The following is an 11,613-nucleotide window of genomic DNA, read 5'->3' on the forward strand; positions in this document are numbered from 1 at the left end:
GCAGGACAGAGTTGGAGGGGCTGCTCACCATGTATGTGAATGTGTTTGTCAATGAGTAAAAATAATAAACGGAGCAGTAGTTTGTTAGGCTAGACCATGTGAAGGTAAACAGCATGCATCTGCTTTGCAAATGTTACTTTTCTAGTTATGTTTACCGAAGGAAAACATATTGTTTTTACTACGTTTCTTCTTCTTCTTCTCCAAACAGCTGACCTGACTGAATCATGGTAACTTGTGTTGGGTTGCATAATGCTGCAATTTTCTACTAGGAGGGATTTAGACTCCTGTAACCATATATGTGAATGTGTTTGAGTAAGAATTAACAGAGCAGCCCATATGCGAACTTCAAGGTAAACATTATGCATCTGCTTTGCAAATGTTACTATTCTACTTCATACGTCGCTTTCGCGAGCAGCTGCAAAGCTGAAGACGTTCACAGAGCATTCTCTGCTCACAGGTGGGGAATGCAGACCCGATAAGATGGCACAATGACAAGGCCCTTTGCACACACACGTTGTACCGCACACGTTGCCCTCTGGCAGGAAGGCGTCGGCCAGGTAGCTGTTGACGAACATGCCGGTCGGATCGTGTTTCAGACGCTCGTCCACGAAGTCGTTGAACTTCGGGAAGCATCGGCCGCGCTGTCGTGCCGACATATAGGTCTGCTTGCCCCAATGAGGGCGGCCGCCGTACTTGTCAATCAGAATGTCTGTATCAAGAAAAACACCAAATATATCATTACAACACATAAAAATATGTACTGGAATATTTATGTTTACCGAAGAAAACATACTGTTTTTGCTCTGTTCACTTTTCTTCTTCTTCTCCAAACCAATAACCTGAACCAGACGTCTGTCACCATGGTAACTAATATTGGATTACATCATGTTGCAATTTTATAGTAGGAAGGATTTAGCCAAAGGCTTACAAGGGAAAGCTAAAAAGGCTTACAATCAGGCTACAAATGTGGTGCCAAAACGTTTGGTACCACATTAATATTGGTCTCAAATAAGTTTCTGAGTTTCAATTTCAAAACATAGTAACAAAACGTACTTTGTGTGAGGAGGAAGAACCTCCTGTACGCCGTGCCCTCGTCATACGCGTTCAGAGAAATCCACATGAAGTCTGGACGCCACTCCTCTCCTTTCGGCTTCTCTGGTAGCCTAACGGGATCAAAACACAGAATGTTTAAACTTTAAAACTTTCTCGAGAGTTAAAACGTTCTTGAACGTACAACTACACTTTCATAACACATAACATCATTTCAGGCTGTAGTCGTTTCTCATAGTCATACCAACATTGGCACGCATATCGCGGCCTCATTGTTAGTATCTGGTGCAGTATGGCTTTTGTACAAGGCATATTTGGGTGAGGTTTTCTATGTGTGTTGTATTCTGAAAAAACTTTATCATGTCTTTATTGAAGCAAATCACCCTTTCTTCCTCCATTCTCCACCTCTTAGGTGGAAGTTCCATGCTGAGAGCTTCTTTCCAAGAACAACATCACTTTGGAATAATCTACCTCGTGATTGCTTCCCCTATGAGTATAACCTTAAACTCTTCAAGTCTAAGGTCAACAAACATCTGTCCTCACTGGCTGTTCTGTAACCCAAAACATAAACCCAAAATATTCAATTTTCTATGTTGTCACCAGTTTTGATGTACTTACTTGGGCAGGTACAGCGGACTGAGGTAGCTGGACTCTCCACGTGAGAAGCGAACCTCGATAATCTGGTTACACATGTACGGCTCCTGCCACTTTCTCGCCTCTTCGATCAGGTCTTTGATCTGTAGTTTTAGAAAAAAGTAACCTTTGTTATTGTGTGTTAATGAAGGTTAGACATCCAGAAAATGACATCTTGAATGAGACACACAAGAAAACTGTTACCCCAGTTTTCACCCCCTCTCCAGGAAAACTTTAGGAATGAAAAAAAAACAGTAGTGGCCAAACACATGCACAGCTTCCCTTCCACTTGTGCTTCGTTATTACAATAAATACTAAAGTATTATCAGATAAAATCCATGTAAAATTTGTTTTTCTTTGTTTGTTTGTTTGTTTGTTTGTTTGTTTGTTTATTTATATGAATTCGCCACAAGAAGCACAAGTGGACAGGAGGGCAAAGCAGGTGTATAAACACCTTTGCAAGTTGCCATCCAAACTATTTGTTTGTTGTGTTTACCGAAGGAAGACATATTCTCTTTGCTACGTTTCTTCTTCTTCTTCTTCTCCAAATAGTGACCTCTGACTTGATTGAAGCAGATGTCTGTCACCATGGTAACTGGTGTTGGGTTACATAATGTTGCAATTTTATAGTAGGAGGGATTTAGACCATGTCACCATATATGTGAATGTGTTTGAGTAAGAATAAACAAGGTAACATTTGCAAGGCAAATGCATAATGTTTACCTTCGCATATGGTTTACTGTGTTAATTCTTACTCAAACACATTCAAATGTATGGTGACAGCAGTCTAAATCCCTCCTGCTATGAAATTGCAATATGATGTAACCCAACACTAGTTACCATGGCAACAGACACAACATTGGTTCAGGTTAGAGGTCACTGTTTGGAGAAGAAGAAGAAGAAGAAACTGAGCAAAAACAATATGTTTTCCTTCGGTAAACATAATAAACAGAGCAGACCATATGCAAAGGTAATTTGTCTGTTTGTTTGTTTGTTTGTTTGTTTGTTTGTTTATTTACCTCTTGGAACGCCTCCCGGCATCTCTCGTACGGGATGGCAATCTCGATCTCCGAGAACCTCTCCAGCCGGACGTTCCCAGACTGCACCAGGGAGGTGGGACCGGAAATGGGCGTGGCGTCCAGAAACAACGTCTGGAACTTCATCGTCAGGGGCTGGGGGGGGGGGGGGGGGAGAAAAATGGATTATGAATTATGTTGTGAACACTTAGCCTCTACCAGGCTCCTGGAGGCGACTGGAAAGGGTTGAAATTGGCCAAGTAGAGACCTAACATGCCGAGGGAGTTGGCCTGCTCGAGAGTGCAACTTAGACCAAGACCATAGCCTGTTCAGAAGAAAGGATACAAAAACTGGAAGTTCTGCTGCAGTACCAAGGTCAGCCACCAGGAGGCCCATATTTGACATTGACCTTTGCCTTTCTACGACCTACGAACTTACCAAATATCATCATAATCTATAAGGGCGTTCTGAAGTTAAGCTGACTACAAATGTCACACACACACACACATAGACACATAAAAAACAATACGTCTATTTTTCATGGAGGTAATAATCGCTCACCGCTCAATCTGAGTCATGGGCTATGAATGCTGCCCAGAGCAAGAAACTAGATGGTACATATACAAGAATGTTAAGAACAGTGTATAATGTTTCATGGAGACAACATCTAACAAACAAACAACTCTATGGCTCTCTCCCGCCCATTTCATCTGTAGTCCGACGACGTAGACTCGCCCTGGCAGGGCATGTTGTTCGTAGTAACGAACCAGCTGGTAGATTAGTACAGTCGCTTCCTACTGGGAGACGTAGAGTGGGACGTCCTTATATTACACTTTTGTCCATGTTAGAGAGAGACACTGGTCTCGCAGGGACTGCATTAGTGTCCGCTATGAGAGACAGGACATACTGGAGTAACTTTATCAAGTGTACCTCACCGGATTAGTATAAACTAATCCGGAGGCATGAAGATGAAGAATAACCGCTCACCGTGAGACTAGTGAAGTAGTTGGCGACCCTGTGGACCGTCAGGAGGATGAAGTTCTCCACGTACCACGTCATGAAGGTGCTGAACTTGTTCGGCTCCACACAGTCATCGTTTGGGTCGTCGTTTTCTTTACACCGACATCTGTCAGAACGAAAAGAACCGTGATGTACCGTGGCCGACAAGTACAAAATTTTACACTGCAACTTTGGGTGTTTTACACCGCAACTTTTGGTGTTTTACACTGCAACTTTTTCTGTGTTTTACACTGCAACTTTTGCTGTGTTTTACACTGCAACTTTTGCTGTGTTTTACAATGCAACTTTTGGTGTTTTACACTGCAACTTTTGGTGTTTTACACTGCAACTTTTGCTGTGTTTTATACTGCAACTTTTGCTGTGTGGAAAACTTACACCCCTCCCCTTTTATAATGGACGGTCCCCCTGTCAGGTAAAAGGTGACAACGATGGCATGCAAACTACGTCCTCGTAAAAATTAAAGTTTAAATCAGAGTGTGCAGGTATATTATCCATATTCTTCAATCTACTGCTTATCCTTGTAACCAGTGCAAAGTGCTGACTTACTAAAGGATAAAGTCATTGGTTGATCCAAAGTAAAATAACTTTAACTTAATAAGTAGTACGACTTCTTTGATTTGTTGTGACGCATGGCAGCAAAAAGCAACATAATTTGTAATCACTGGACCTGGTCGAAACATTTTTAAATTTATCCCGATCTATAGGCCAAAGCTAGAAAAACCTTTAAGAAAAAACTAACGTCACAACGTAGCCAAGCTTTTCCTCTAAAAAACTTATGCACGAAAAGGATAACTCAGTCGACGTAGTTTGCATGCCATCGTTGTCACCTTTGACCTGACAGGGGGACCGTCCATTATAAAAGGGGAGGGGTGTAAGTTTTCCACACAGCAAAAGTTGCAGTGTAAAACACCAAAAGTTGCAGTGTAAAACACAGCAAAAGTTGCAGTGTAAAACACGCAAAAGTTGCAGTGTAAAACACCAAAAGTTGCAGTGTAAAACACAGCAAAAGTTGCAGTGTAAAACACAGCAAAAGTTGCAGTGTAAAACACAGCAAAAGTTGCAGTGTAAAACACACAAAGTTGCAGTGTAAAACACACAAAGTTGCAGTGTAAAACACCCAAAGTTGCAGTGTAAAACACCAAAAGTTGCGGTGTAAAACACCAAAAGTTGCGGTGTAAAATTTTGTTCTTGTCGGCCACGGTAGTGATGATTTCCATCTTTATGTCATCTGTGGTAGCATGTAAAACACTATACAAATCCACAATTGCTTACAAGATCCCCAAATAACTTTAAAGAAGAAAAACATATTATTTTGCTAAGTTTCTTCTTGTCAATGACCTGGACCAGACAGCTGTCACCATAGTAACTGGTGCTGTACCAGACTCCATATGCTGGTGGATTACATTTTGTACGTACGTAGCAAAGCTGCAGGACACAGTTGGAGGGGCTGGTATATATCTTATAGACCATGTACAGGTAAACATAATGATTATGTTTGCTTTAAAAATGCCTTTGCTTTAAAAATGTTACCTTTTTTCTAGTTCCGTTTACAATTGATGCTTGAATATTGGTACGAATTAATGGTTTGCCAGCTCAAACTAGATATTATGTACTTCAACCGTACCTGTGACTGGACACCGTCTGACACTTGTCTGTGTGTGGGAAGTAGAAGAACTCAAAGTGCTCGTTATCCTTCAGTTTCGTCTCCAGCTCATTCAACACCTCATCCATGACCCGCCCTCTCCTGATCTGAAAGTTCAAAACATCCAAGAATTCAGATACAAGGTATTGTACCAGACAAGGAGCATTTCATTGTAAGATTCAAAATCCCTTAAACATTCTTGGGACACGTTTACAGATACTGGCTTAGTTTTCGTTTATTTCACTATAGACTTATAGACCCAACTGAACTCGGACGAGATACAGAGGTAGGTAACATAAAGTGTACGGAAGAAAAGTCTAGATCTGTTACCTTCTTGATGTGATAGTTTTGCACACAGCGAAGCGTAACTTCTGTGACGACGCCAAATACGCCGAGGTGAACCCGCACCGCATCCAAAAGCTGTGGGTCCTCTTCTGTGACCTGTAGGTCAACATGATACCATACAAACGTAAGCAAAGCTGCGATAGCAACTAGCAGTGGACATCATGATCAGCTGTTGGTGATAGACAATACAAAACAATATACGGCATGGGGGAACACATACGAAGATCAAAACGCGGAAGTATTCCATCTTTCCCGGCGGTAAAAAGGCACACAAAAATTCCGTTCTACTTTCTAGAATACGTTCGATCGAAACATTCTATAGACTATGCTAACGTGCTAGAACACGTTCGATCGAACATTCTATACTAACGTGCTAGAACACGTTCGATCGAACACATTCTATACTACCGTGATAGAACACAAACTGACCTTCAAAATTTCCCCATCAGCCTTGACGATCTCCATGCCGACGACGTAGTTAGAGATGGAGGGGAACCTGCCGCCCGAGCCGTGACTGCCGGTAGCGATGATCCCGGCCACGCTCTGCTCGTTAATGTCCCCGGCGATGGGCAGGCACACGTCGTACTTCTCAGCAAGCTCCTCGAAGAACTCCTTCAGATACTTCCCGGCCTGCACGGTGACGTCGTAGCACTGGTCTCCCTCAGGCGTGGCGCAGTTGTCGACTTTCTTGACGGAGACGATGTCCTTCATGTTGTGTAGGCTGACGAGGTAGCCGCTGGTTGTTAAGATGGAATCATCGCTATGACCTGAACCGATGATGCGGACCTTCTGTCCTTCTCCTGCCGCCTTTCTCACAATGCGGATGACTTCTTCTTGGTTTTTGGGTGCCATCATACACTTCGCTCCGAACTTGACGCCTTTCCAGTTCTCATAGTACCCTCTCTCGTGTGTGTATCCCCTCTCTACGTCTTGTGTGTTTACGGCTAGGAGCTTGTATCCAGGCAGCATCAAACGACCGTCCACGGTGTGTCCGTTATGCTCGCTGTCGTCTGCGGGCACGGGTTCGTACACGAAGTCGATCGCGCGAAGGTGGCGGTAACCGAACTCCACGTAATACTGTATAAACGACCAAAGCGTGGTCATGAAAATGAACGTGTACTTGATCTTGAAAATCGCCACCTCGCCCACCGTTAACGACCCGAACTTATCCTGGTTGATGCTGTAGATCTCAATAGTAGCGGGAATGAAGATGATCTTCTGAAAGTACAGCAGAAACCGGTTGTTGTCGTGGAACCTGGTCGCTTCGGCCAAGATCGTCACAATGTACATGGACCAGGTGAGTATCTCCACGATCCCATGGACAAGAACGTGGGCCAGATGAGTTTGATTCTGGACCCTGTACACCAGACTCAGAACTAACTCGATCACAGCACTCAGCAGCACGATCGCGGCGAACACGATTTTCCAAAAATGGCGCAGGTACGGGGGCTGGGAGTAGGACTTCCTCATGAAGACTTTGATGGAGCGCTTGATGCAGTAGATGAAGACTGGCACGTACACGAGGTTGTACAGGAGAACGTTCACAAAACAGGGCGTCAGGAGGCCGCCGGGCTGAGTCGGACCCCATCCAACCGGACTGCAGAATCCTGGGATACCTGTGACGTCATCGCTGGTGTTCTGGCTGATGTTGGCGGCCATTTTGTTGTCCCTGAAACAGAGCAGAGAGAAAACAAAGGTGACTTTTAGGTACCAATTTCGGTTCAAACTAGTTAACTCTTGCAACGATAAGAACAATCCGTGCTACTTATCTTAATGGTTGACCAATGATGCTTTTCAGGGTTAAAATATTGATCAATGGATGAATGACGACCTTTATTGTACATTTTTGCCACACTGGGCTAAGTACAGGTCAAAACAAAACATGATGAGCATATACAGTAAACATATACAAAATAAAACTGACTATCATTAGATAAATTCAACTTCTCCCTGCATTTCAGTTATAGTAGAGATAAAGGATATGTTTGTGGGTCGAACAGACCGCAATACTCTGTACCACACTCCTTCACGTGCGATGTCATCATCTATCAAAGAGCGACATGACAGCACCAAGCCAAGTGCTATTTAAGGACATTCATTCTGACCGTGGGGAACAGGGAAATTGCTGGTCTTACATAGCTTTAATTCCGATACAACAGAGATGTACATGATAAATTTCCTCATGGCGACATGACTTAGAGTGATGTATGTTACTGCTGCACTGCAAGATTTTGGAGGAGGGGGAGGGAGGATTTCTGCAGTAAGTAAGCTTTATTTGAATATCTTATTACCTTGTTTCAAGTATTGAACAACGTTTTTAATGCATTATCTCGTCCATTGGACATTATGTATTTGTAATCTTAAGTTTGTCTTTCTATATAACATCCATAATATAGGGTCAGTGTCTGACGATCACTAAAACCAAGGAGGTTTCTAAAACAAGCCGGATCCGATTATAGCCTACGACCACTATGCTCACCCTGGCTCGTTACAGTTTCTTTTTTGGATGTCTTGGATTCAATACGCTACGTGGTCCCAATTTAGGCGTAGGGGGCAAAAAGATCAGACTCAGACGCCATTGAATGATAGTAGTGCCTGTGTGAGGGACACAGAGGAAAGTATTGCAAGGTTTTCATGGCTTCCAGTCGCTTGTATTATCTTTTATATAACACGCTGGGCCTTCCATCTTCTATTTGTACTTTATACATCGTAGAGACCTAGATCCTTTCAAGCTACAGTGCTACTAGGTTCAAGGATTATTTTTCTTATACTGCATTGTAATGTATGGTCCAATAAATACAATACAACTTACTATATGGGGACTTACAGCCAGATTCAGATGACACAATAAAAAGTAGTGCTACAGCGTGGCAATCGTGAGGTGTGCATTATGTATTATGCACAGGTCCCACAAGTGTCATTAAACACAAATCCCCTCCACAGCTCCCAAAGCGAATGAACACTGAAGTGTTGCTTACTTATACGTGGCAAGGACCTTTATAAGGTAATTTTCTGCTACTTACCATCAGATAAGTTGTACAACACAATACACTCATTGTTTATCCCACACCATGTCCTATTCAACAGGCTCCACTCCAGGATTTTGAAAATTGCCAACAATTTCATTAAGATTGTAGAAAATGTAGGGACCACAGGCATTGCCATTGTTTGTAGACTAACTACAGAAACTTTCTTTCAAGTTGGCGCTTAGGAATTGCGTGGAACGAAAAAGAAAGAACTGTTACTGTGGAATTAGAAAAAGAGCATTACATTGACTTCTGTGCTGTATAAAAGAAGGTATAATTTCAGATTATATCTTACATGTACATACAAGCACCTGTGCTTTTTTATGATAAATCTTGCAGTAAGCTTAATTGTACAGGCTTTGAACATATAATGGAACAAAAAGTTTCACAGTGCGTCGAAATGCACGATTCCTACTAAAAAGAACAGGTGTTCTTTTGGAAACAAACCATGTTTTAAAAAATTATGCTGTTAGAGGTACCTAGAAATCAATGGATCAGTCCTGAGAGTGACCCTGACCTCAGCTGTATTGACGTCGCAGTTGGACACGTTACAGTTGAGTCAACACCTTTTCAAACTCGCAGGTGTGTCGGGTTTCTTTCATGCTATTCAAGGGACCCCGTCACTTCACACAGACGCCGTTCTACTGATCTCAATCAACTTGTCACAAGTCTAGGTTCCTGATTTATGTTCACTTGAAAGTAACAACTTCTTAAGACAACGCTCAACCCTTGTCACTATTAACACAGTATATTGGATTAAGTTGACAAATTGAGACAAATCCGTACTCTTAAAAACCATGAGCGTAACCAACAAACACTTCAACTTCCAAACTTTGAAGTACCGACAACTATGTACTAGACAACTAAAACTAGAACACATACCTTACCTTACAAATGACACCACAGATACAATCTCAGAACTTGAGTAACATGCACAGGCTGTTTCTTTGCTCTAAGAGTCACTCGCTCACACTGCTCTTAGCACGTTGCCACTTGAGACACTTTTTCCTTCTCTGCCACTACAAAGGCCTTCCGTTCACGCAAATACGACTGCATGTTATGTAAAGCTCGCAAATTGAGTTGTTATGTCTCACCTTTCAACGTACCGCGTCACGAGTGACCTTTGAACTTTCACAATTTTAAGGGGATCGTCTTGAACCATGTTTTTTTTATCGAAATCAAATCAAAATCAAGACAGGAAATGTACAAAAATCAGCCGACTGGTTGTGTGTCTGGTTAAAGTGTTTCGCAAAAAAATCGAATTTTCTTGCTCTTGTATTGACTTGTTGCACAAGGTTTAACAGATATGACAGTACTGCTTTTGTTAAGAGAAAAAACATAGATTACAACCGTAGATATTAACTAATGAGTCAACAAGTGAATGTGTTGGTCATAGTTTTAGATAAAGCATTGTGCAACTTACTAAGTTTCATTTCCCTATGTATGTATGTATGTATGTATGTATGTATGTATGTGTGTGTGTGTGTGTGTGTGTGTGTGTATGTATGTATGTATGTATGTATGTATGTATGTATGTATGTATGTATGTATGTATGTATGTAAGAACACACAATTCAGCCTGTGGGATGCCAGTTGTTCACTTGCAAAAATAACCAACTATACAGAATCACCTGGAATTTATGAGACGACCCCTGGCCATTTCGTTCCCCCAATGGGACGAGCCGTTAAGGCAAAAGGGCGTTCACCCATACAGGCTGTGTCAGCCCCGGGCGTCATTGCGAGCAAACAATGGCAGCAGCATGGCCAAACCACCTCAAATTACCCACCAGGTGAAAACAGCTAGCGCCACTGTCTGACCCAAGGACTTTCTTTCCAAGCAGAGGTTGTGGGGAATGATCGTTAGCTTTTTATATATGGCCTTTTTTTGTACGTACTCCCACCACCCGTCGTGGCTAATGGATACTGCCTGGCCAATTTGATACTGTCTTTTTACCACCGAAAGGGATCTGCTTCGAGATTACCAAGGACTTTCTACTAACGACAAATGACGTAGTTTTTTTCTACCACCAATCCATTGTAATGATACAGAGGAATGTTACTACGTAAACGTCTATGCCCTAAGGCATGTTTCTAACGCTATAGCTATCTATCAAGGAGAATATAAGGTATAACACACATAACATGCAACAACTTGTTAGATTCTGTATCACTCACTCTATTGATCTTCAAATAGATCTTTTAGTGGCTAAGATAGTATCAAATGGGCAAGACAGTATCATTGACATGGCAGTATCCAAAATGGAATACGACGGTTGGCTGTTAAAAAAGATTTCTGTACAAAAAAACGACAAAAGCACATAAAAAACGTGCGCCAATGCCTAAATCTGTGTTCGGAGAGTAACAATCTAGTATCAAGGTTCACGTCTTTATTTCTATGAGAAATGATTTCCACATTATAAAAATTCTATTTGATGCTTCATGCTCTACCAATGCGATGATTTAACAATGTAGCAAAACATCTTGATACATTGTGTTCAAATGTATCAATATTTCGGTGTACTACAGTAAGCCCCATGCCTCTAGATAAATTAAGAAAATAGTTACCTGAAGAACGCTTGAGTTTTGGAGTGCTGGTTTTGAAGCCCCGCTAGCTTGCTCCTAATGCAGGTCCCCTTTGTTACTGTCTCGTTCTGCACGTGAAATATATAATATATACTTTCCCAATTGCGCTGTTACCAGGATACGCCCATCAAATACTTCCGGCATACCGGAAGAGGAGCGGCCCTCAAAGAGAGCTCACGAAACAACATGTGATCTGTGCAGATACAGAATGACTCAATGGACGATGTAAGGAAATCTTCTATTTCTTGTTGTTTATTGTTTGTTTTTCATTCTTAGCTTTTATTTTTCAAACCGTCAT

General features: G+C 42.0%; 1 protein-coding gene across 1 annotated transcript; it reads right to left on the bottom strand.

Annotated features, from left to right (window-relative positions):
• Positions 1–336: 336 nt before the first annotated feature.
• On the bottom strand, positions 337–11,379 carry LOC109478142 (L-gulono-1,4-lactone dehydrogenase-like). The gene is made up of 8 exons (XM_019779630.1): positions 11,298–11,379; positions 6,136–7,375; positions 5,692–5,802; positions 5,344–5,468; positions 3,687–3,825; positions 2,703–2,855; positions 1,675–1,787; positions 337–801 (listed from the first exon to the last, which is right to left on the bottom strand). Exons 2-8 carry the CDS (start codon positions 7,363–7,365, stop codon positions 393–395), a joined length of 2,280 nt encoding a protein of 759 aa, XP_019635189.1. The 5' UTR covers positions 7,366–7,375; positions 11,298–11,379; the 3' UTR covers positions 337–392.
• Positions 11,380–11,613: the final 234 nt, after the last annotated feature.

Source organism: Branchiostoma belcheri, unplaced genomic scaffold, assembly GCF_001625305.1.
Source record: "Branchiostoma belcheri isolate BF01 breed outbred unplaced genomic scaffold, Haploidv18h27 scaffold42, whole genome shotgun sequence".
Lineage (NCBI taxonomy): Eukaryota > Metazoa > Chordata > Leptocardii > Amphioxiformes > Branchiostomatidae > Branchiostoma > Branchiostoma belcheri.

What these genes read in the sequence shown, in the direction of transcription:
- LOC109478142 (XM_019779630.1), bottom strand. Translation starts at nt 7,365, where the DNA reads ATGGCCGCCAACATCAGCCAGAACACCAGCGATGACGTCACAGGTATC. An exon ending in ACTACTTCACTAGTCTCACG is followed by an intron (nt 2,856 to 3,686) that starts GTGAGCGGTTAT and finishes CCCCCCCCCCAG; the next exon opens with CCCCTGACGATGAAGTTCCA. An exon ending in TACCTCAGTCCGCTGTACCT is followed by an intron (nt 802 to 1,674) that starts GCCCAAGTAAGT and finishes AAGTGAACAGAG; the next exon opens with CAAAAACAGTATGTTTTCTT.